The sequence below is a fragment of the Rhamphochromis longiceps genome, linkage group LG11 (assembly GCF_057381845.1).
Source record: "Rhamphochromis longiceps isolate RC_006_pf linkage group LG11, R_longiceps_female_GT1.1, whole genome shotgun sequence".
Lineage (NCBI taxonomy): Eukaryota > Metazoa > Chordata > Actinopteri > Cichliformes > Cichlidae > Rhamphochromis > Rhamphochromis longiceps.
In genome coordinates this window covers 17,246,006-17,272,153 of record NC_140567.1, presented here as the reverse complement: position 1 = coordinate 17,272,153, position 26,148 = coordinate 17,246,006, and the positions used below count along the sequence as shown (strand labels likewise).

General features: G+C 40.2%; 1 protein-coding gene across 1 annotated transcript; it reads left to right on the top strand.

The window, feature by feature from the left end:
* Positions 1-900: 900 nt before the first annotated feature.
* Positions 901-24,415, top strand: ibtk (inhibitor of Bruton agammaglobulinemia tyrosine kinase). Its single transcript, XM_085422534.1, has 29 exons — positions 901-1,075; positions 1,665-2,520; positions 2,662-2,758; positions 4,011-4,135; positions 5,559-5,669; positions 6,973-7,143; positions 7,311-7,428; positions 7,801-7,981; positions 9,069-9,192; positions 9,515-9,692; positions 9,896-10,049; positions 11,856-12,240; positions 12,435-12,691; positions 12,777-12,863; positions 12,968-13,050; positions 13,940-13,977; positions 14,106-14,202; positions 14,344-14,445; positions 15,822-15,939; positions 16,110-16,170; positions 16,770-16,897; positions 17,072-17,184; positions 17,274-17,419; positions 17,583-17,701; positions 17,973-18,071; positions 18,281-18,436; positions 19,332-19,532; positions 22,693-22,825; positions 23,270-24,415. The coding sequence occupies exons 2-29, from the start codon at positions 2,197-2,199 to the stop codon at positions 23,393-23,395; spliced, it is 4,032 nt and encodes a 1,343-aa protein (XP_085278660.1). The 5' UTR covers positions 901-1,075; positions 1,665-2,196; the 3' UTR covers positions 23,396-24,415.
* The last annotated feature ends 1,733 nt before the right edge of the window (positions 24,416-26,148 follow it).

Genomic DNA, 26,148 nt, shown 5'->3' with positions numbered 1-26,148 from the left:
ATGTGGTAAACTCAAAATGTTGATCATCACATAAGTTTTATTCACCGTTGAAGAAACAAAACAATGATCAGAGATGGTTTTTAAAACCTTTTCTATCCTATTAGTTTATCCTCAAAGTTTATATTTAAGTGTGAATAGCATTAGTCATTTAAAAAATATTCAATAATGAATTCTTGCTTCTATGGAACGCTTATTATTGTCTTTTCTCTTGATTAATCTGCTAGCTTGTTAAGATGTAATATTTATGGTATTTATGTTTTCATTTTTTGTTTTTATTATGTTATTATTCATTAACATATGTACAAGGTACAGTTATTATAGTTTTGTATTTTCTGATCATTTTTTGTTTTTATTTCATTTTGACTTTTTGTTTTTAATTCAGTTTAGTTTTAGTTTGGTTCCATACTGGGTTTTCTTGTTTCAGTTTACTTTTTGAACTTTTAAATTTTTTTAACAGTCTTGTAGACACACAGAGTCATCAGCCAAACTGTAACTATGATAATAATGATAATAATAATAATAATAATAATAATAATAATAATAATAATAATAATAATAATAATAATAGTTATTATTATTTATTTTATTTTCATCAAACTAAGAAATACTAAAACTAAGGTTTTCCTCTATATTTTTTTTATTATATTTTAGTTAATTTTGAGGTCACAAAATCGTTTCAGTTAGCTTTATTTTTTCCCCAGAATATTTTATTTTTATTGTAGCTACCTAAAAAAAATTTTTTATGCAGTTTTAGTTTTTCATTTTGTGTTAGTTAACCAGAATAATCTTGGTATAGGAAACTAAATGTCAAAATCGCATCCTATGACATCACCCACAGAGCGACTGACCGCCCCAAAAATCCGCCAATAGGACATCAGGATGCAGGAGCCGTGGCCAATCAGAAGTCTTGACATTGATGCAAGCTCTCTTACCTAACCTGCAGGGGCTCATACCTGTCCAAAATTCGTACCGGCGAAAAAATACATTGCGTTTTCCATTTGTAGTAATGACAAAGTGGATTTACGTCGTTGATGCTACTTTCTCCATGTCCTCTTTTTTCTTTCACTAGCGGAAGGTAAGCAATACCCCGACGTTAGCTTGCTAACGTTAGCTTGCGATGATGTGTCAGCTAAGCGAGCTATCAAAGTAGTATTAGGTAACTGTCTTTAATTAACTATACTGGGCTGATTTTCAAACTTGTCCAAATCCGTGCGTTTATCCCGCTTTGAAATTATCTATGTTGCAGTACCCTGTTAGGCAGGATGAGCTAATATTACTGGGTGAAGTAGCTGCTGTGCACAGCCTGCTTCTGCAGCAAGTTAGATAAGCAATAAAGGAGATACGACTGTTTCTATTAAAGAAATGGGGCCACTAGGCCTTAACATCAAGGGTGTTTTAGCTGACCATTAGCGAGACCAAATGGTGAGTGGACAATAACAGCAGTTAACATTAAGCTAAGCTAAGTTAGCCTGTTACATAATCGTGGTGATTAGTCAACATTAAACCTTGTAAACTCAGCTGACTCGAGCTACTTCAGACTGATTTTAGGGCAGACTTGTTCTGAAGTTTACACTTTTGTATTTGACTATTGCACACGTGATTACATGTAATCAAAATGAGGACGCTGTTTTGTCACTAATGTGTGCTTCAACTTTCTCCTTTAGGTACACTCTACAATTATGGAGTTGTGAAAAAGAGGTGTCAAAATTTGGGGGGGAAGGTGGCCTTTCCCCTCAGGTTTGATGGTTGGGACTGCAGGAGGAGAAGGTCAGAGGGCTGGTGAAGTTGTTGCCTTTTGTACATAATTAGAGGGAAGACTATTTTTGCAGATGTTGTACAATTTCTTTTGTATAAATTCATAAAGAAGTTTTGTATTTATTAAAGTCCTGATGCCATTGTACACTGCGAGCACCCAGCCTTGTGTGCGGTCCTTGGTCGAAATGGTGGACTGAAACGAGTCACGCAGAGCTCTGGAGTCGCTAGGGTGCGGTGGAACCTCAACACAAGCACAATTCTAGCACTCCAATCTACCTCGGCTGTTTTATTTTTGTCCTATTTTTTTCCCGATTGTTTCTGTTGTTTGTTGCCACACATTACATTGTTTTTGAGTGTGTTTGCCATTATTGGCGGTGGGCTGGCAGAAGGTCTTTGCCAAGAGGACAAGGGCTTCACTGTGAAGATTTGTCAGAGGTCAGGATGAATCAGGCACCGCTGGACTGCACCCCCAAATGCCGCTCACAGCAGCATGCAGACCAGGTGGTTGCTGCACTAACAAGCGGCTCTGAGGGGCAGCTCCGGGCTTTCCTGACTTCACACTGCCACAATGCAGCCACTTTGCGGGATGCCTTCGGTCGCACAGCCCTGCACCTGGCAGCCTCACTGGGTAAGAAGGCCCTGCTGGAGTGGCTGCTGGAAATCAAAAGTGCTGACCTGATGCTTAAAGATAAGGAGTCCGGCTGGACCGCTCTGCACCGCAGCGCCTTCTATGGACAGATCCACTGTCTCATATCACTGGTCAAGGTGTGTGTTGATGGAGTGCCATCAAAATTCAAATTATTACCAAGAAGAAACAGTCCAATCAAAGCTTTTAGTACTGTAAAATGACAAACCTTATTCTGAAGAGACTCAAACTTTGACCTACATTTGAATTTTGAATTGCAGCATGGGGGACTTCTCTCCACCCAAGACAAGGAGGGTCTTTCAGTCCTGGACTTGACCATGAAGGACCGCCCATCACATGTCTTGTTTAGAAACACTGGTAAGAAAAGCCGACCCCCTCAGACGCTGCTTTTAATGCTTTGGTTTGGAGATATGTCACTTCGCTTGTTCAAAAAAGAACAAAGCTTGGGCATATACTACGATTCAATATATATGTGATATCTTTGTCTTTTCTGCCTTCCCTTATCATATCACTGGTAATAGGTAAGTGGTTATCGGCTGGATCAGTCAAATGTAGCCCACATTGAAGAGGCTGTGTTGGCAGCATATGACTAACCACAAATAGGGACAGGTCCGATGGCAACCGAGCAGTCTATTTTATGATGATCAGATTGTAATAGTACAAAAATACAACCACCTGCTGAAAGCAACACGGCTGCTGCAGTCAAATAAGCAAAATGCAAGTGTGTGTGATAGGCAAAGTGCTGCAGAGTAGTTCAGTGTTGAAAAGCTCTGTGTAAATGTGTTTAAGTGCACTCTGAGCTTTGCTCAGTGAGACCAGAAAAGCTCACTGTGTCAGGTAACAGACTTATCATTATCATAGCTGTATCACTGGAACACAGGCGATTCAGACATATAATTACAATTGCGTATTCTGTTAAACAGTCTGTGTTGTGTGACGTGTTTGTGTTATTCTTGCAGCTGAAGCCCCTGCGGTGTTTAAAAGGTCTGAAAACAAATAAAGAATAAATATAAAAATGGTAAATGGGCTGTATTTGTATAGCGCTTTACTAGTCCCTAAGGACCCCAAAGCGCTTTACACATTCAGTCATCCACACATTCACACACTGGTGATGGCAAACTACAAAAACAGAATTTAAACCAGTAACCATGTTTAGTGTGCTCGATTTGATTCAAAATCACCAAGTCAAGAGCTAAAATTCTCCACTTTAGTTTCATATTGCTATATTGAGGCTTCAAAAGTCTGCAAAAGTTCCTACCTGCGCATTGTGGACCTCATTGTGTATGTAGTAGGTTTCCAGGCTTTTCTAGGAATAGTTATGTTATTTTCCAGGGAATTGATTGGTCAGCAGGTAGTTGTTTGGTATGCGTTGATCTCCTTTGTGGAACAGAACAGTCCAGAGCAGCCTAGGACTGCTCTGGACTGGCAGGCTGCAAACCTAGGCCGTCTGTCAAGAGCAGGCTAGGTTTGCAGCATATGTGCTGTCTCACTGAACCCCAAATCCAGTTTTGCACTACAGGCCTCTGTAGTTAAATCGAACATTAGGTGGAGACAGTGTTTTGGCTTTTTTTTTTTCTTTTTTGAAATAGTGTTTCTTTCTTCACCTTAGACCCAACTGAAGTTTACACGTGGGGAAACAATACAAATTTCAGCCTCGGTCATGGCAATCAGGAGAGCCGACAGCACCCTGAGCTTGTCGATGTCTTTGCCAGGACTGGAGTTTACATCAAGCAGGTAGGCTAACAACGCATTGCTGTCTTAACATTTCTCAAGGGAGTGGGAAAGTGTTTTTCTACCTCACACCCTCAAAACCCAACTCATGTGTATCCCTGTAGCACCAGGAATGCTGTAATAGCTCCGTGTTTTGACTGAGTACCAAGATATTACATTAAATTAAAAAAAAAAAAAAAAAAAGAAAAAAGCCAGTGCACATGGGTGTTTCAGATAAGCCACATCACTTGGGTAAAACCAGTAAAACACTCCTATCCCCAGAGCCCTGTATTACACCACCTTCTCCTCAGGGCACATGAAAATTTGCAATGTTTTTTTTTTTTTTTCCTCCCCCTTTCAGCTGTCCAGTACTGTTTAGTCCACAGCAGCTGAAATAATGCTTATGCTGGAGAGCTTCAAACTGTACCTGCGATAAATGTATTAAGTTATACATTAAAGCATATTACATACTATAATGGGGCATATTGTAGTGAGTCATGGCCTCATTTCCCGGTTCATCTAGGAGGTGGCTGGATCAGTAATGTTATTTGAGTCTAATACAGCATTGTTTCTGTATCATCAGGCGTGGTCTACCATCTCTTGTACAACCTTCATTTGTGACTTAGTGGAGCTGGTCTGTACATTGTTAACCCCTGCTAGCTAAACTGTGCCAAGCCAGGCTACAATTTCATGCGTTTGTCATGTCTAGGCTCTTAGTGTGATTAATATAGCTCCTGGAACCAGTTCAATTACCCCCAGTGGCCTGTGTACCCAATGGGTGTCGGAATAAGATAAGACTGCGTTTGCTATATTTTCACTTTCTGTTTATCTGTTGACTAATAATTTATCTGTGCCCAATGTTGTGTAATTGCTGTTTACAGCTGAAAGTGTGAGGGTTGTTCTTTTTCTTTTTTTTCCTCTAACCTGCAGGAGTCATTTCATAAAGCTAGTCGAGGACAGGTGGATCTGATTTCATGACCATTTCATGACCCTGTGAGACTCAGTGTAGTCTTTGTCTACCTAGTCCAATCCAGCAGGTGCCAGAGGTTAAATATTAATTCCACAATGACATGTTTTTAATTAAATGAGCTATACTCATGTGTACGCATGTGTGTGGATGTCCACATCAATGCGATACTTCAGGAGACATCCCTGTGCTCTATTGAAGGCTTGAGGGGAGCGATGTATTAGTAATGATGTTTGCTTTTCCACCTGTGCCCTGGCCTTTTATTGCCGTAGTGTTTTACTATCGCTACAAGAAGGGTTGGCCCAGGGACATGGAAAGAGATGCATTGCAGCCTCGTACGTGAGGTCAAAATTATAATGACAAGAGCATTAATCAGCACAACCAAGCACCTTGTAATTTTCCTGTAGTGGGATATGCAGGCTATTAAAACTGAAAGCAACAAGGGGATACCACAATTACGTTTGTTTCTTCTTTTTGCAGGTGGTGCTGTGCAAGTTCCACTCTGTGTTCTTGTCTCAGAAAGGCCAGGTGTTCACCTGCGGGCATGGACAGGGAGGCAGACTTGGCCATGGAGATGAACAGACTTATCTGGTGAGATCTGGTCATCATGTCAAAATATATTTAAAACGAAATGAAGAATTCCTTCCTCTTTAATGAACAAATATATCAATGCATTATCATCATAATCATGTGCTTGTGCATTTTATTGCTTCAGTTACAGAAAATTTAGGTTAAAAAAAAAAGTGGTTTTGAAACTTGATCTGGATTTGATATTCATTTAAATCATAATTCTAGACAAACACAATCTATTTTAATCTATTATAAATGAAGTTCAAAACAGCCAGGTTTTCTTTGTGCTTGCTGGCTTGGGAAAACCTTAAACCTCAGTTGTAGATAACGGGTATCATAACGGTGGTTATCAGCTTTCTCTGGTAAGCCAAGCTTTCTGCTTTGGTCTCCATGTGTGCTCACATACAAAATGATCCCTATGAGTGCCTCCTCCAGTCAGAAATGTTTTTAGATGATGATGATGATTATAAAATAGTGATTAAAAAATATATAAATAATACAAAAATGTCAGTAAAATGTAGCATTTTTAAAAATAAAATTAGATTAATCCTGCAGAATTAAATATTAGTCATGAGATTTAATGCACAAAGCTTAACAAAACTTAACTTCATACATCACATTGTTGTTTGATCTTGTGAGCATCTACAGTCTTGAAAATCCTCTATTTTTACTCTTCAGCCGTAAAAGGCTGATGGGTTATTTTTGTCACTCCACTTCGTCCTCGAGTTCACAATCTTGGGTGTCCACATCACTCTAGTGACGTGATTATTCCCACCAACGTTTTTTTCCTTTCTTTTCTGTAGAAAAGCAGATTTTGTCAGTTGCCAAACTGGAGGGGCGCTCAATATCTCCTTGACTCAAAACACATATTTTAAGGAGATTTTTAAAAGCTGTCAGCACAAAGGTTCACTTACTTTGTTCAGTTGACACTTTTCAGTACATGCTGAAAAATTTGTGTTCAATAAAGCCACAGGAAGTACAATAATTGTGTTCACTAGAGGATTATGGTTGTCTGTGGGACTTGGAGACGGGGATGGTAAGTGAGAGAGGTGCTTGTATCGCATCTGTAACTTAAGATCCCAACTACACAGATATACGGTACAGAAATGTCTTTAAGTCTGTTACGCTAAATGCACAGTCTCATTTGCTTTCTGAGCTTTTAATGGTTTAACCAGTGAAATGTAGAGCTGTGGTATCAGCCTTCTGCTGATACGAATTTAACACTTCTTTCGTGTTGTTAAACCCTCTGCTTCTCTCTCTTTATCTTGTTTTATATTTTTGGCTATATTTCTTTTGTCTCATTCCTTTTTTTGCTTTTTTCCAGGTTCCTGGAATGGTAGAAGGCCTGATGTCCCATCACTGCTCCCAGGTGGCAGCAGCTAAAGACCACACAGTGGTCCTGACAGAGGAAGGCTATGTTTATACGTTTGGTCTCAACACATTCCACCAGCTGGGCCTAGTTCCTCCTCCCGCCTCTGCATTTGTACCTAAACAGGTAGGAGGTAGCAGTGGGAGCTGCTGATGTTTTGCAGTGAATCAATCAAGCTTTGGCTTACCTTTAATTAATTTGGTCATTATTAGTATATAAAAGGACCTTATGAATTGATGTTATCTGTTTTGTTTTTTGTTTTTTTTATGATGTAATATTTGCTTTTCATAAAGGTTTTCTCCAAGATGCTCAAAGGTAGGACTGTGATTGGAGTTGCAGCAGGAAGGTTCCACACAGTGCTGTGGACCAGGGAGGCTGTCTATACAATGGGACTCAATGGAGGCCAACTGGGTAAGTCCTCATCCTTAAAGTCAGCCAAAATATTACCACAAAATAAAAAAATAAACACTTTTCAGATACATGATATGATTTAACAGTTTAGATCAGTCAGTTTAAGATGAAACACACAGCAAGGGGTCATGTGTGACCATGCCAGAGAACAGAGCCAGTATATTTAGCACAAATTCATGAATAATGATTGTATTGCAAAAGTAGCTTTGCACAATTTCCAGTTTACTTATTGTAGGAGAGACGTTTTATTTTTGTAAAATGCCATTAATAAGATAATAAGGAGATTTAAAAAATAAAATAAAATCATTCCATGTTTTGAAAAAACTCTTTAATAATCACTTCCTTTCTGGTATGTTTTGTCCTCTTTTCCAGGTTACTTGCTGGATCCAAATGGAGAAAAGTGCGTAACAGCCCCCCGGCAGGTGTCAGCTCTGTACCACAAGGATGTAGCCATATCTATGGCAGCAGCTAGTGATGGTGCAACGGTAGTTGTGACCGAGAAGGGGGATGTGTACCTCTTAGCTGACTACCAATGCAAGAAGATGGCTTCAAGGTGAATAAATCAGTAGGATATCGTGCCAACCTTAAAGTTTAGCGCTCTTAAACCTGCAAAAATGTATATTTGGGCCATGTGGGGGCAGCAGAAACAAAGTATGAGCTCAACATTATCATGATCCCCATTTAGATTGGTGTTGTGATCAAATAATTAATCATTTACACATTGAGCAGTAACTTATTCTGAGTCATCTGTCTGGCTATTTGGCAAGCTTGCATCTAGTATTCAGTCTCCTTTAGCTTTGGTTTTGTTCGCCGCTGTTGTTTCCACTGACTCCTGATTGCTAGATGATATACTCAGTTTGGCAGTGGTTTGCTAACTGTGTTTCTGTGCTTATACTCACTGCTAAACAAAAGTTGAAAAAAAAAAAGGGTTAAAATTGGCTGGCTAAAGGGTTAAATTGATCTTCGTAGCAAAGCCAAGCGTAGCTGCAGAATCAGCTGATAATTTTCTGTCGGTTCATCACTATGAGAGACTCAAAGGTTTCACATTGCCATATTATTATTGTGTTAGACTAGACCATAATCCTATACCCGAATCAATAAATAGCTTTTAGATTAAGCTATGTTAAATGGCCCATCTTTTAATTTGATAGAACAATACCATCTGGAATCAAATAACTAATGGACAGTCTTCACTTTGCTCCAACCTTCTCATATTTTTCTACTGAAAATTGCTCATACTCTGGCAAAAAACGCAGCGCTTTTATCTGTCATTATGTTAGAGCCAGATGTGAAGATTTTTTTACAAGCACAGCAATTTTCTCATTTATTTTGTTTTCGAGCGATTGTTTTATCTATAAATATAAGTCTCTTTCACTGCAGCTCAGAAGTTGCTGCTTGTTTAACGTGTAGTCTTAATGAACTGCATTTCAGGCACTGCTCTGTGTCTGACAAAAAATATTTGAGAACAGCTTTATTAGAAGTTTGATTTTATTGTATTAAATATCATCCCCTAGATTGGAAATAGTTGTCTATTCTGTGAGTTCTGTAGTTTAGTGTCGTACATACAAATGTATGTATTTGTAAATACATTCCTGCTCTTCTTTCTTTTCCGATTATTGATTTTGATGGGTCTCTTACAGGCAGCTCAACATCAGGAAGGTCCTGGTCAGTGGGGGGAGTCTGGACCATCGAGTAGCTCCACAGATCTTGAACGAGGGAGGAGCGGAAAAGGTGGTCATTCTGGCGTTGGATACAGCTGGGAGGGTAAGTGCACTGTTATGCAGCGCTGTGCTTTTTGTTCTACTTTAGAGGTGCTTTAAAAACCACAAGACAAGCACCATTTAGTTCCTGTATCTTCAACAGAAGAGGGATGTACAACAGTAAAGCTGTAGTTCACTTGTGCTTCACTTATTAAATTCTGGTACATGGAAAGAAATACATCCTGTTATTTTTATCATCACTTTACTTTTCCTATTCTTATCTAACCTATGCTACACGGTTACACAATCCAAAATCTGCCTTACCTGTGTGACAGCCTATAGATAAAAATGGTGAGTAAGACTAGTTTTTCTCTTGTCTCTGTCAGGTGTTTTGCTGGCGTTCCACTGGCAGCTCGGTGAGACAGTGCCGGTGGGCGTACGCGCGTCAGGTCTTCATGGCGGACATCGCTCTCAGCAAGAACAGCATGATGTTTGTGACTCAGGATGGAGAGGGCTTCAGTGGTGTGTGGGCTGGAGAATATAAGAAGTACGGGGAAAAGAAAGGTGAGGAATTTAGGGGGGAGAAAGGTGTGTTAAGTTGGCAATTGATTTATTTATTTTTCCTCCACACTTTTTTTTATCCGTGCTGGGATTAGACTTTGTTATATTGTGGCCTATCTATAAAATACATTTCAATGAAAGTTAAGAGGAGTGCCTTGAAATGGATTATTACAGTATGTGGTAAATGTTTTCCTTCTGTGTTACAGAGGGCAGTGTGGAGGTGTGTGGCCACTCGGATGTTGGGACACTGTATGAACGAATCCGCCTGGAGAAACTCCCCTATGTCCACAGAGCTGTCAGCATTACCATGGACTCAAAGGGCCGGAATTTTGGAGTTCTCCAGGCTGACCCAAAAACCAGGTACACATACCCTCAAGTGAAGAAAAGGCACTACAATAAGGGACGGACACTTTAGTAGAGCTGTAGATAGAGACTTTGCTCATCCCACGCTGGGAAAATACAGTTGTTACAGGAGTACAAGGTCAGGAAGAAAAAGTGAATTAGAGATGGATTAGAAAAAATAAATGTCGTGTACAAAAAAACCAAAATATTATATAAAGGTACACAAACCTAAAAAATTGCCTAATCCAGCAGCCCACACATGCAATAGTTTATACATCTCTGTTAGGTAACCCACTGTAGGTGAAATGGCCATGAAAAAGTTTTTTGTGTGTGCCAGTGAGCACAGACTACTTCCCAGTATGAAGGCAACAATGCAGCACCAGAAGGTACACTGTCCAGAATGATTGTAAGGTAGTTTTATCTTAAACATTTTGGATAAAATTCAATTATTATTGCCTAGAGAGCCACTTTTGGATCGGTTATCCACTTAAAGCTTGAGAAAGAAAGCAGCTTAAACACAGCCTCTGCGAACAAGGCGTAGATAATGAAATGACTAACACCTAAGGAACAACTGACATGAAGAAGTAAAGTCTTAAAATCTTAGTTCTTTATGTCTATGAAGTATGATATCTAAACTTAAGTAAAAAGAAGAGGTTTAATATTCTGATCTTTACTAATAATAATCACTAGTGTAATAAGTTCTTCCATCCGCAATAAAAACATGGTTATAACTATCCACTAGGGGTGTGTTTTTTATAATCGATTTATCGATTAAAATCGATTCTGGCTTGGATAACGTGAAATTGATTCATTAAAATCCTGAATCGATTTCTTTAATATAAATTTATATAAATATAAATTTATTTTGCCCGAAATGCCAGAATCTCAGGTTAAACCTCACAAAATTTCAACAACCACCCTCATTTCTGCTGTTCAATACTGAACAAATTTAAACTTTTTAAAATTATGCAAAATGCAAAACGCTTAGCCGTGTCTCTAATAAAACCGCTGTAACGTCAGAGGTAATGTTCATATGTTGATTAATGATTTTCTTTCGTTTTTGATGTACTGCAGAATATTTTTATAAAATCCAGGCCAGGAAAATCACCTTCATGTTTTTCTGTGTTTTATCTTCAGCTACTTTGACACAAAGGCATCTGCTGTGATGCTCACACCTTTGATAAAGTCTTGCGAGTGTCAGCTTCCTTTTTATAGATACAAAAATATGTAAATCTACTGATCTGAATTATAATATTTCTGACTGTCAAAATTTCCCAGATTCAAATTGAATTGAATCTAATCGAATTAAATCGAATCGTGGATCAAATCGATTCGGGACCTTGTGAATCAGAAGCGAATCGATTCTAGAAATGAGTGATGATACCCAGCCCTACTATCCACACTTCAGTAAAATCTTAAATGTTAAATACTTAAAAAGAGGTACTTTAAAGTCCCCCCCCCCTTCATACTTAAAAAGGTCACTAAATGATGTGTTTTGGATTCACACTGCAGCTGCTTAGGCATGAATCAGGAGAGTGGACTGTTTCTCTGAGCAGCTCGTGCCTTATTTTTTATTTTTAGATCTCCTCTCTGCTCATTACATTCATTGCTTTATTAGGAGTCAGCTGGGAAGATTCTTGTCTCTTTAAGGGCTAAGCTACTTGCTATCATTCTTCTCTTGTTATTCAAAAGCTATGTTATATCATTTCTGATTAAACTGGATTTGAAAGATTAAATCCAGTTGGGTTTTTGTGTGTGTGTTTGTAATGAATGAGTTTTTATCATTTAAACCTCAATCATGTTCCCTGTGTATATGTACTCCAGCCTGTACGAGGTTCCCAGCATTTCTCCGTCATCCTTCTCCCAGCACTTCGGGAGCCTTCTGGATGAGGCGGACGAAATGGACAGCATCCACGATGTGACGCTTCAGGCTGGTGATCGCACTTTTCCGGCTCACAAGTACATTCTGTCCATGAGGTCCGAGTTCTTCCGGAAGCAGTTCATGTCTGAGCACTGTGGGGTCGATGAGGAGCTCGATAAGGAAGTGAGGAAGAGCGAAGATGCCGTGGGGTGCGATTTGCTCATTCTGGAAAAAATCCCACCGGACATGATGGAATACGCTCTTCACTTCATCTACACAGACTCTTGTGAGCTGCTGGTACACGGGGCGAGGCCGAGAGTGTCGGGGGTCATTACAGTCCCAAACCAGGTGAGGGGGGGAAAAAAAAGGAAAATCATATGTGCTTGATTACGCTGTACTGTAATGTAGCTTTTTCTTTATGCTACATTGATTTTTAACTCCACAATAATTTCATTTTCATTGACCTGGGAGGTCTGTTAGCTCTGACTCGGCTGTGTTGATTCATGAAGACTGTCTTCTGCTGTATCCATTGCCTTGGCCAGGATTCAGAGGAGGGCAGGCTTATCAGTAGCCTGCAGGACTTGGGTCTGAGTGGTCGTTCAGCCCTCGAGGTGTACCGTTCCCTTCCACCTGCAGCCAAAGGCAACAGTGACAAGGCCAAGGGCAAAGGCTCCAAGCCTGGCAAAAAGGGGAAAGGAAGCAAAGGTGACAAGGCCGGAGCCAACGAGGGAGGTGCCAACCCAGTGAAAACCTTACAGGGTGTTGCAAAAAAACTCGGCCTGGGCAGCCTGTCGGCACGGTGAGAAGCCGAGCGCACTTTAAGCTCAAGGGCAATACAGATTTCGTGTCCTTTGTTTTCATCCATTTTTTAAATTTCTGCACAGACTGGATGGTGTCAAATACGAAAATGGAAAAATTAATGTTACAAACAAGAAAACAGGCAACAAACCAAAATTCTACCAGAAGAAATGGTACGTATGTGTGTCTATAATCAGCTTTAGTTACTGAATAAACTGCAAACTTGTCAGACACAACTTAACTGTTTGTATATTTTGTTCTTTCTATGTCTGTGCAGCTCTTATCTTTGTGATGTCACTCTGAAATCTGAAGATGGGAAAGAGTTTTCTTGTCATAAAAGTGTCCTCTGTGCCAGACTAGGTAAGATGAATCAGGTAGCATTCAAATCAGTAAAAACTGTAACTTCAGTTTGTTTTGCACAGCTGTGTATGGCATAACATATCATTTGCACCATTTAATTCTAAAAGGGCTAACCGCTTAAGAAAGTAACTCATTACCTTTTGTAGCACAACTGGTTTTCCTTCCTTTTGCCTGTAAGAGAGCATGCAAAGGTAGTCTGTAGGTTCAAATACTGTTACTGAAAAGATGAGTTTTTATCATGCATGTCATCTAGATACACATGCTACCCCCTCCTGGATCCAGAATGACTTTTTCAGTAATCCCGTACACCATATTCTCCTTAGCTGAGGTAACAAAGAGACGTGTAAAAAATGAACCTCACAAAATACAATACCTGTAAAGTGAACCAGATGTTTTAAAATGGGTTTGTTTTTAAGATAAAAACCCAGTTGAATGTAAATGCAGAGTTTCTGTTCAAGCAGTAGGATTGTAATTAACAGTATTTCTTAGAAGACTGTGGGGTTGGCTGCAGTTTTGCAGCCAACCGTTCTGACATTCCTAGGGTACTTAATATTGGTCCATGTTCTGTCCCAACACCAGCTGTCTATATAAATAAATCCCCCAACCCAAAATTCTGCAAATGCAATCGAGGCAGTTCCACATCCAGTTCTTCCTTAATTATTGTAGGCCTTTTTGGAGACAATATTCTCCAGAAGTACACGTGAGAAAACCTAGTAACATGTTTTCGATAGTCATCCAGTTTGACCAAAATTGAAACCTGTATTTTATGTAAATGTTCGCTTCACGTGAGTAGCCAAATTTTAGTGTTGATTAGAAACACTTTTTTTTCCTTTCTTTTTTTTTTGGAAAAATGTACTTCAATTGTTCTCTTGTTTCTGTCCTTCTGCAGAGTACTTCAACAGTATGCTCGGTAACCCCTGGATTGAGGTATGCCAAGTCCCCCATCCTTCTGTTGTGATATATATAATTATTATTATTTTTTTAAACCAGTCACAGCTCTAAAGTCACACAGTTTCGTACTGGTACTCTGATAATATTGTCTTGCAACCCTTCAGGCCACGTCTTGTTCTGCACTCGAGATGCCCACTAGCTCAGAGATCCTGCAGGTCATTCTTGAGTACATTTACACAGATGAGTCACCCACGATTAAAGGTAACCTAACAAGTTTGGGTTTTTTTCCCTAATGAAAACACATTTTGAATTGTTTTTTATGGTCATGTGCTCTCCAAATTTAGATGACTGTGGGGGAAAACCCCACACTGATCATACTGTTCTCTCACTTTTCCCTGCCAGAGTCTCTGAATGTAGAGTTTGTCTGCAACGTGTTGGTTGTCGCTGACCAGCTCCTCATCACACGGCTAAAGGAGATGTGCGAGGTCGTCATCACGGAGAACCGTACGTTCTCTTACTCCAGTTTGTGACATAACTTCTTGCACTTGCACTTTTCTTTTTCTTTTAGTAGCCCCCTTCATTTGAGAGTATCTAATTCTCTCTTCTTTTTTTTTTTATTATATTTTTATTGAAGAAAAAAAAAAAGGACTTGTTACAATAAAGTGCATTGACATTATTTAGTCAAAAAAAAGAGAAAAGGAAAAAAAAAAACCCTTTTTCTTAGTCCTTTTGTTTTACATTCTGATAGCAAAAAAATAAAATTAACTCATTGGCTTGACAATGTGTTACATAATGCAGCATGTTTAACTTATTTACAAAAACTACATTAGGTACATATTATGAAGTTGAGGGTCAACCTGCCATTTATTCCATATTTTGTAGAATTTGTCTTTCCGAATTTTTAAAAAGAATGTCAGTTTTTCCATTTTAAATATTTCGAAAACCACATTAAACCAGTCCTCAAGTGTTGGCGGAGTTGGATTTAACCACTTTCTGGTTAGTGATTTTTTTTTTTTTTTTTTGCTGGCCGCTAATAGCGCTTGTAAGAGTTTTGTGTCCCCTCCCCGGACCGAGTCAACAACCAAGCCCAAGTACAAATTTACAAAATTGATGTCAAATTTTATCTTAAAAACCTCACACAAAGTTTTATGGATTCCCAGCCAGTAATTTTTTAAGTTAGGGCAGTCCCAAAAGATATGATAATGATGTGCCTCTTCTGATCCACATCTTCTCCAGCATTCTGCTGTCCCATTTTTATATTTAGTTTGATGAGGGGTTTTGAAAAATCTAATAATGTTCTTCCAACAGTGGTCTCTCCAAGATAAAGAACTTGTTGAGTACCAATGAAAATTACAAATCCTCTCCCAGTTCTCGTTTGTTATACACATCCCCGATTCCAATTCCCATTTAATCTTAACATTTTGAGTAGTATCCTTCCTTGCTTGAAGGAGCACATCATATAGTTTGGAGATTGCCTTTCTCAGAGAACTATCATATGCTAATTTAACTATCTTAAAAATTTCTGACTCAACCATATTTGGGTTTGGGATATTGCAGTGTTTATTAAAGTAATCCCTCATTTGAAGAAACCTGAAGAAATCTACTTGTCTTAAGCCATTTCTTATTTGTAAAGACTGGAAACTCTGTAGTGTCCCTTTTATGTGTGAAGGAATGGAATGTTGTTAGTCCACTCTCTATCCAGGACTGAAATCTAATCTAGAGTATCTAATTCTCAGCATTAGCCTTGGGGCATCTGTTTAAAGTTAAGTTCACATTGTCCTCGTGTCATCTTGATTCTGAATAATTTTATACATAGAACTCATGAAAACAATAAGCACACACAGCTGCATCGTTTCAAACCGCTGCTTTTCTGCCCTCAGTGACTCTGAAGAACGCTGCAGAGCTCCTGGAGTTTGCCATCATGTACAATGCAGAACAGTTAAAACTGTCCTGCCTCCAGTTCATTGTGCTCAACATGGCCGCTCTGCTGGAATCAAAGTGAGAACTTAAAGCCAGTGTAGCATTTTGGATTCAAAGTGGTGTGTTCAAGATCATGAATATGTTTAGTAGAACGTGTGCATGTAAATATGGATCCATAGAGCAGAGCAAACAGGAGAAGTGTTTTCTAATCAATATGTTTTTGTTTTGTGTTACTTTGGTGTCCTCAGAGCTCTGGATATTCTCAGTGATGAAGTGCTGGTGGAGCTTTCTGCAGCCTACAGGAAGATGGTGAGTCCCCTTCCACCCTTAAAAACACCCCAGTCTGTGTCAGAATTTCTTTTTAAAGATGCTCATTGTTTAACTTGATTTCTTTTTTTCTTTCCCCCCCCAGTGAAATAAAATAATTCTTTAAAGTGAACAGCAGGGGGCAGCTCTTGTAGTTGTAGAAAGACATGCAGTTGTATAAAAGCCTATAGGGGAGCAACCCTTGGCTTCAGTTTCCTGATGACTTTATGGGCTCAGTTGCTAGGTTAAAGTTACACTGAACACAACATAAAGTTCACTTTGTACATTATTATCAACAGGTGGGGCTTCACCTAGTCTGAAGTGATGTCGCTACATCTGCCTTTTACTTCCAGTCTTTTGTCACAGAAATCATCCTGTTGTTCTGACTTTCACTGATAAATCTTAAAATTATCTACACAATGTAGAGATTGAGCTGTAGAGAGTTTCTCCTGCCTCTGCAGACTGAAAACATGTTTGTCGATTGATTCATTGATTAACTGTAGGTGATGTAATGTTTTCTAAGACAGCCATACTTAGATTTATTTGTCTATTGCATAGAGTTTTTCATAAGTTTTTCTTTCTTTTTCTCCATTTGATTTCAGATCCCAGCAATGCAGAAGCGTGTTATCACACCATATCCTGGTGCACCAGACCTCAGTATGTATGAGGATGAGGATTTGGACTCCACATTCAGCCCTAAACCAGAAGCAGATTTGGATCACTCTTGCAGGTACAGTCAAATATGGTATTAACTTGGTACACAGTATCACTATGTTAATTTCTAACGGTTTATAGCTAAAAGGCAGGGAATTATCTGTGATACCTTTAAAGACGTCTATTAAATGTCTTCAGTGTGTCAGCCTAACAATAATCTGCTAATAATTTCACACATTGTCTTTTTCAGGGAAATCCTGTTAAAAAAAGCTAAAATGAAGGCTAAGAAGAAACCAAGGAGGCGCTCTGATAGCTCAGGGGGCTATACTCTCTCTGATATCATCCAAAGCCCTCCTGCTGCTGGTATGTGGCTGTCAGCTTCTTTGTGAAGTTGGATCTTGTTGTTATTGAATTTATGACGTTACCTAACACATGCTTCTTTTTTTGCTCAGTGGTCTCCCCATGCCTGGTGAAGTCAGGTAAGGTAAACTCGACTGAGTCTCTGCAGGAGCTCCTCACATCAGACTCTGAAGGCAGCTACATGGGGGTCGGCAGTCCCAGAGACATGCAGTCACCTGTTTTCCATGAGAGAGCTGAGGTTAATTTTACATCTTTAATATGTTGCACATTGCGTGTAGTTAGAAGTGTGAAATAATTAGATGAATTGCTAGATTAAAATCAAGACTGCAAAGATGGTCGAGTTAACACTGTTAAGTTAGAGTTGAAGTGTTTGTGAGTTTTATTATTTTTTTTATCTGCAGGATGAGAAAACCTTTAGCCAGAGGCTGAAGACCCCACCCAGCACCCCAACATCTATTAAGAACTGCCTCCCAACTCCCCCCAACTCTGCTCCGCAAACCATCCCAAAGGTCCTTCCCTGGTAGGGTAACTTTGATGGTCTGAAATTTATCAACATTTTTGTTGTCTTATTAATTTGTTTTTCCCACATCTCCTCGGCTGAGAAATGCAGGTTTAAGATTGAACAAAGGCTATCTTGAGAGGATGTCATTTTATCCTTATATCCACCCACTTTATGTTGAGGGGGTGGTTAACAGAAAGGAAGCATTTTCAGCCCTGATAAATGAATAACCACTGAAATCTGAGCAGTATATCTTTCATATTAAGTTTGACTCTGTTTTTTCAATTTGCAGTCCTGCTCGTGCACCTCCAGTCTTGGATCTGAGAACCATCATGGACATGGAAGCCAACTCTCTGCAGACTCTTGGAGCAACTCCTAAAAGCCCTGGAAGGTGGGCGGGTGGTCTACAGTGTTTAACTGAGAAATCTTCAATGAAAAAATGATTTATACCACTTATTCCAGTCAATAGAAGGGAGTGATGGGTTTAATTAATGACTAATATCTGTACATTACACATGTATCTTTCAGTTCTTAATCCACTGTCTGGAAATGAGAACTGTTGTTTACTTGAGCTCTGCTTATTTTCCCACCTGTCCACAGTGTCAGCACCAGCATTAAGCACTCCCCTCTTTCCACTAAACTGTCCCAGAAACAGAGGAAGATGCTGGCCATGGCTAACAAGGAGGCCAGTGCGGAGTCCACAGCATCCAAACCAACCCCCACAGCCACTCCATCCAAAAGCAGTGGAAAGGCCTGGTGAGTGAGCCCAAATACGCATACCGCTACTGTCATGGAATACCTTTGTGTTCCTGATATATTTCAGGAAATCTCAAAAGAGACAAAATGCATTTTGTGCAGTGAGCCCACACATTCCTACTCTGGATGGGACAAGTATTTGTGAAATTGTGTAGCATGTAGAAAATATCAAGAGTGGAAATCTCCCTTCTCCTCTTAGCTAAAATGCTACTGTTAATCCCTTCCACAGAAAGTGTGTGTGTGTGTGTGTGTGTGTGTGTGTGTGTGTGTGTGTGTGTGTGAGAGAAAGCAGGTTTACAGCTAATACAAATACAAACAGCTACAAAAGCTTTATATTTCCTATTTGTAAAGTAGATCTGCTTTATTAAGAAAAATATTTGTTTACATTGTACAACAGATAAAAGTTGGCTTAGTGAAAATGCATCATTGTGATTGTTTGCCTGCTTGTTGATGGTTTGACAGCAGAAGGCTTATGTTGCATCCAGTGTTTAGTTAAAAGGCTTGGAGAATACTTGTGGTGGATATTTGTTGCTGTGCTTGGATTAGGTAACACTAACTATACTAGCAATATGATCAATTTGCATTCTGTTTCTGAAACAGGTTATAAGATGTGCCACAGTCATCTGCCTTGTGATCTACCCTACACTATGATTTTAGTATTTATTTATTTGTTTTTACCCTCAAAGTTGGGCATGCTTACAGTATAGGTCCCCTTTGAGCTTGGGCATTTGAAACCTGAATCTGTGGTTAAATTACTCAAAAAGGGACAAGATGAAGAAAATTGTGAGCCACTATGTAATGTCTTAAACGCACCAGCAGCTACAGAAAGGGTAGCCACCTTTTGCTTTTAATTGTGAACTTCTTCTTCCCTTCTATGATTTCTTTCCACCTGCAGGGTAACTGCTGTCCAGTCCCCACCCTCCTCGTGTTCATTTCGGGCTCTGCTGGAGGAGGAAGAGAACCATTTGATCCGAGCAGGGCAAACCGGAACGCAAAGGGGCCAGAGCACCCTGGGATCCCCCATCGTTGCTGCACCTGCTGCCAGAAGGGTCACATTCAAGTGTGCTGAAGGCAGCGAGTCAGAGAGACCCGCGGGGTAAGCAGAAGTCAAAGTGTAGCGTACAGGAGTAAGGGTTTCTTCCTTACACACTGGAGGTAGAGCCAAAATAGCCTCTCTTTTTAAGGAGATAGAAATTGTCCTGAATTGAGACTCGAATCTGTGCCAAATATTTTGAGATGGCCAAAGAGTACCTCATCTGTTACATAAAACATATTATAGGTTGCTGCTGCAGTAAGATTGAGTGTTTCTGACTTGTGCTGCTGATTTCCACTTGGAGGCACTATTGAGGTTTCATCATGTATCAGCTGTTGTGTTTTTTTTTTCCAGCAGTCTGCAGCCCTGTAGATAACCAATTGTCTTAGCAGTAATCTCCCATTATTTTTACTTCTAATTTCTGCAGCCTGAACATCAAACTTGGCCCCCAAAACAGGAAGACAGTATATACGTAACACAAGCAGGCACTGTTTCGCAGCTAAGACATATAAAAGAGGAAGTGATAGTGATTGTTTAGACTTATTGTTCAGGAAACGCAAAAATAAAAGCTGTGATTGTAACTAACCATAACGCTAACTAGTGCCAGGGCACTGATAAGATGTGCTGTAGTTGGATAGGCTGACAGCCTGAGAAACGCATTAAGCTCTTTGTTGTGTGAGGTGAACGGCTCTGAATGACCCAGTGCTGCTGGGTTGACCTGCCCTTGACTGAGTCACCCTGACCTTTACAATGTTCCTCAACAGCTGGATAAACACGGCATGCACAGAAGATATTCCTAGCTGTAGTAAGTGGCGTGCTCTTCTTTCTGACGTTGGGTAGCTCGGAAGCAATGAAATCCTCTATGTTTGGCCACCTTTGCAGCTTTTAATTCCTTTCAGGTCCGCAAAGTCAAGTTAATCTTGTCTATCTGTATGTAAGCACATCTCTTATCTGATTTCATCCTCCTCTGCTGTATGTTTGGCCATGCTTCATGCTGTTAAGAGCAGACTGCTAGATATTAAACAGCTGTGAAAGTAAGTCAAGTGAAATCAGTGATGTTAATCAGAATTGATAAGGGCAGCCCTTGTGTCACAGCAGATCACACAGAAACGGGAGCAGGTTTCAGGTTCGCCCGGGTATTTGGATGAGCAGACACGGACGAGTTCAAGGCTCAGGAAGCAGCCGTGCACGCTCTTGTGTCTGCCTTCTGGGACACAGTTTCCACATCCCAAATCAGATTTAATAGAGATGCCTTTATAATCTGCGCTGTGATTGAATGTCAGACATTTTTTCCTCTGCTTATGTCTTGTGGAAATATTTCCATCGTTGTCTCTCGTCCAGATGAACGATCAGACAAACGGAGGCCCCTCTTTCCATACGACATTAGCGTGCGCCATAATGGAGTGTTTTTGGCAGGATTTGTAACAACCCGCTATATAAACGACCTACAAACTAAAAAAAATCACTTAAAGCACACACAAATCAGTCTAAAGGTAGCTCATTTGTATGAGTCAGGTCATATTTTACCCACTGTGTTGAATAGATGTATTCTTTAACAAACATTATATATTTATACCCTCTTCTCTAAGTTGTTGTACAAGTATTTTAGGAGGATTTAGAAATGTGAATATATATATATATATACATGGTGTTTCAAGGGAAAAACACCATCTATAAGCAGCAGGAAAGGGGTTTAAGTCGGCTTTCAGTCAACCTTTGTGCACACTTTGAATCCTCTGACAGCTTTTTTTTTTTTCCTGCTGTTGCAGTAACTCGCCTCATGTTTACAAATGATAACAGGTGTGACTTTTCTTATACTGTTGGAGCAAGGTCTGCATTTTATTTTTAGGCTAATCCATTTGGACACTGATGTGTGAGCCGTCACGTTTTGGAGTCTGTTTTTCTACAATTTTTAGAGTCAACAAGGATGCTGAATATAAAAGTCTAAACAATGTGTTTGCGAACGCAAATCCCAAAAAATGTTGCTGTGTATGTCCTCGGTGTGTAAATGGATATAGCTTGTGACTGTTCTTACCTTCATTCCTCTGACAAGGGAAGATTAACAGACTGAACAGTGTGCTGCATGCTATCAGAAACCCCACTGAGCTGCTGAATGTAATGAAACATGTAGCTATTAACTTGGTCTATCAGAATAGCTTTGGGGGGGACTGAATGAGTGGGAGAGTGCAGTGAGAACTGCAAACTCTGACACAGCTTTACTCTATAAATGCATTACACAAGGCAGCATTAGAATATGCTGGTATTTTTAAACTTCAGCAGTAAGTCAGACTCCAGTGGTTTGTGCCCCTCGTCATCAATTCTGCTCATATCTTTATGAACAGAATTTCTAGTTTCAGCCAAGAGGTGAAACTAGAAATTTGAAATTGAATTTGCAAAAAGTTTTTTGCGGATGATGTGGTCTGCAGTAATGAAGACGCTTTACCAAGTCTGTTTTGGTAAAGTGAGGGCCAAACATCAGAGCCAAGTTATCATCTCACTGGTGAGTCTACATTCTTACCCTCACCTATGGCCTCGAGGTGTGGGTAGTGATAGAACTGGATTGCAGATACAAGTGAAGGAACAAACAAGTTCCTCCAAGTGGTTTCTAGGCTGTCCCTCAGAGATGAGGAGCTCAGTCATTTTGGTGTGGCTCAGAGTAGAGCAGACACTCCTCTACATTAAAATGAACCAGCTGAGGTGGTTGAGGGATATAACTCCTGAATCCCTTTTAGATCAGGTGTTTCAGGCACATCCTACTTAGAGAGGACTCTGGGGCAGACCCAGGAAACCCCAGAGAGATTATGTCTATTGTCTGGCTGGCTTGGGAATGTCGCTATGTCCTCTGTCTCTTCCCATCCATCCCTGTGTCCCTGACCCAGACCCAAATAAATACCATGATATTTGACACAGCACACCTAGGAAGAGTGCTGTGTCAAATGCAGCAGAGATCAGAAAGGGTTGTAGCTTGACTTTTTATTGTAGCATGTGCAGCAATCATGTTAAAGTCTTCAGCAAAGCATTTTAACTTCAGTACTGTTGTGCAGTAGTGGCAGAGGCTTGTTAAAGCCGGGTGGACAGGTGGCCATTCACACACCGGAGCTTGTCAGTAGTGGTTGACTCAACCTTTGTCCACTGACTCAGACTCTTGTTGCAGCACTGGATACCAACGTGTGTGTGTGTGTGTGTGTGTGTGTGTGTGTGTGTGCGCCATCTATCCCCTCAGGCCGTGGGTGCTGGGTGCAGTGGGCAGCCCTCCCCTCTCCTCCCTGGTGACCTTTGCTTCCATCGTGGAGGAAGAGAAGCAGCAGGAAGCCGCGCTGATCCGCAGCCGAGAGAAGCCGCTGGCGCTCATCCAGGTAACACATTGTGTCTGTGTGTCACAAGCACGCACACACACCCTTGGCATCACTGATTGGATAGCTTCTGTGCACAGCGTCGGTATGGAAAACATGGCAGTGGTCCATCAGAAGATGCTTCTTGTGTCTCCTGTCTTGCCTTATCTGACTGACTTTTACCTAATCAGCATTGCACTCTGTACAGTGCTGGTTAGAAATGAGGTGTCTCCAGGTTTGTCTCTTTGACAGCACACTCTTCTCCTCTCCAGCTGGTTGCCAGACTTCTGTCAGAGCCTTCACAAAAACACTTTTTCCCTGTGAGGTTTTCTGGTTGCTATTAAGTAAAACACTTATTACCATTAAGCTTTCAGCGTCAGCATTTTGTTCTTTTCCCTCTCAATTGAAGTTTGTTTTTTGTTGTTGTTTTTTTTTCAGTTTTTTCCTTGTTATTTTCTGTCTTTATAGATTGAAGAGCGGGCCATCCAGGATCTTCTGTTCCACTATAAAGCCCATGACAACCCAGATGAGCTGATAGTGGTGGAGAGGTCTTCCAGAGGTCCCATAGCAGTCCCGACCTGGAACAAACACTGATGTTTAACGCCAGTGACGTTCACCACAACCGCTACATACCATCAATGTGAGAACATCTCATCCCATAGTCACTCTATACTTCAGGCAGTTTCCTCAAGATCCATCAGTCCATACTAAGACGTACTTGGGACTCATCATCCTAGTTTAAGAGGAGTGTGATGCGAAGCTCGCTTCTCTCTGCAGTTTTAGGTTTAATTTGTTTTATTGCTGCTCAGCATTTTGTTTGTGTGTGAAAGAATGAGTGTTTTTTCCCACAATTGAATACAGTACTGGGACTGGGATGAGTTGTGCATGTTTTTTTTTTCTTTTGATGTACTCTTTACTCAGCAAAAACAATGGCATAAAAACTAAACAACTCTTACAAATGAATATTATTAGTGATGTGAAGTTGAAGTTGTCAAAGAAGTGAAAATGTGAGACGTTCCAGGCCACACAGAATGTGTCCAGGCTACATCACAGGGGCTCTCTGGAGCTTAAGAGAAGTTAAAGAGTGCCAAACATCATCTGTGGTAGAGCATCAGGAGCAAGTCGTATGTGAGCTGTTTAGCAAGGCAGTACATTTTTTTTTCTTTTATGGACCCCCCTGCTTTATATCAACATTGTGTGCTTCAGTTGATCTGCAGTGACATGGTAATTTTGCAGTAAACAGTAACCTTTACTTTAAATTCAAACACGCTCACATTTGTCATAGAATAAAAAGTGTTATTTGATGAAGTTACAGCGAATGCTTAAGCCAGACTATACTCAGTAGGGTTGATTGTGTTCAACTGCTCAGTAATGTGTTCTAGAAATGCTCCTGTGCCTTTCTATTACATGATAAACAAAGTAAAGCAGCTAAAAATAATTTTTTTTCTCCTTATGGTTTTACTCTCCAGCTCTTTTCCTGGAGCCAGTGTAAGCTTGGTAGGTAATGTTCTCATTTTCAGATGCCATTTTTGCCAGTGCGTTTGTATGTTTGAGGCCTAAAGATGTGATGGGAAAATGGCATGCAATAATAAAACATCTCACCTGTGCAATGAACCTGGCTCCTCTCTGTGTTTCATAGATCTGAGTGGACAGAATAGAATTTTAGAATTTCTAAATAAAGTCTTATCAGAGAGACTCAGTCATTCGCTGGATAATGTGGATCTCAAAGTATCTAATAAAAAATAACATTTAAGCTCTCCATCTCTCTGCACGTCATCTGCCCTGCATGAGCAAATGACCATTATTAAGTCTCAACCTGTGATTAACTGTGATGACCCCGATCTGAGCAGAGAGCACGGTGATTGAGGGATTTTATTGGCTGTAATTACAGGTAGAGCATCACATTGGAAGTCAGGAAGAGACAGCTCACGGGGAAAATGTTAATTACAGATTAAGATCTATTAGCTGGTGCAGAGATGACACATGAATCAATGCCTCGGAGGGAGAAAACTTCCTTTTTGACATCACACCAACGTAGCCTGGAAACTAATGAGAGATTTTTTTTTTCTTTTCAAAAGGACTGCTCATGCTGTGCATTTGTGTGCTGAATAAAAATTAAGTGGTTTAGCGTGTAGTGTAGTGCCACACGACGTCTCCTAAATATGACTGTAGAACACAAGCTCAGATAAAGTATTAAGGAGTATTAACCAATAAGCTATAACTTTAAAACCTAATAATATGTAGAGCCCCCTCAGGGCATGGATACAGGACAGGAAGCAGATCTTGTGGGTTGTGTGGGTTGGCTTCTGAAGGATCTCGGTTTTCTTAGGAAATAGAGACCACTTATCCCCTTCAGCCTGTTGTTGATGTGGACGCACTTGCGTTGCTCCATTACATCAAGATCCTGCCCCGGGGTAGACATGGATTGTCTCTGATTCTTTCCAAACCACTTCACAAACTCATCCACTAGTGCCTCCACCCCACTAACACATTCAACCAACCACTGCAGAACTGTCAGTACTGTAGGTAGGTGGCACGACCCCGTAGTAGTACTGTAAATCTGAGCTGTACACTGTGAACAGGAATGCAGACAGAGCAACAGTCTTATATACTGCACCCTGTCTGTCAGGTGGTCATTGATGTATGAGCTGGTCAACATGTTTACTGAGATTTCCTATAGCTGAATCATGTTAAAGGAGGTGATCTTCACTGTGCAGCTGCTACCACCCAAATGGGAGCAGGCTCTCTGCAGCATGTGGATGATTAGATTCATTCTTTGTACACAAACAGCAGAGGGTCACACAGACTAGAAGTGTTGGAAACAGGAAGCCTGGCTCTGTTAAAGTCTCACCGTTATGTTTTTCTTCAGTTGGGATGCTGCGTAAGTTTAACAGAAGAAACGTATTACCAAAAATCATTCAAACTGGTCAAACATCTCACTGCTAATTAGGTTAATGAGTAGAAGAGTTGTGTTTAAAAAAAAAAAAAGGAACATCTTAGAGTTGTTCAGAAGGAGAGGTGAATAGCTGTGTGGCAAAAAGTTCAACAAATAAAAAAAGATTTTCACTACACAACAGCAGGAAAAATAGGGATCATTCAATTATGTTTTCGACAGCTGGTATCTTCTGCTATCTCACCCAGGATCTCAGACAGCTGGCTAGCACAGGTCCTCAGAACCTTGGGGCTGATGCCACCATCAACACTTCAGTGCAAATGCAGCCATTTAAGCAATACTTTTGGCTCTTACCATTTAGATTAGCAAGCCACGCAGCCTTTACCAGAAACGTTATAGGAGAGAAACGAGACAATGAAATCTATGGGAGGATTGTTTTAGCCATTAGCTACTC

What these genes read in the sequence shown, in the direction of transcription:
- ibtk (XM_085422534.1), top strand. Translation starts at nt 2,197, where the DNA reads ATGAATCAGGCACCGCTGGACTGCACCCCCAAATGCCGCTCACAGCAG. An exon ending in CGTTGGATACAGCTGGGAGG is followed by an intron (nt 9,193 to 9,514) that starts GTAAGTGCACTG and finishes TGTCTCTGTCAG; the next exon opens with GTGTTTTGCTGGCGTTCCAC. An exon ending in TCATTACAGTCCCAAACCAG is followed by an intron (nt 12,241 to 12,434) that starts GTGAGGGGGGGA and finishes TGCCTTGGCCAG; the next exon opens with GATTCAGAGGAGGGCAGGCT.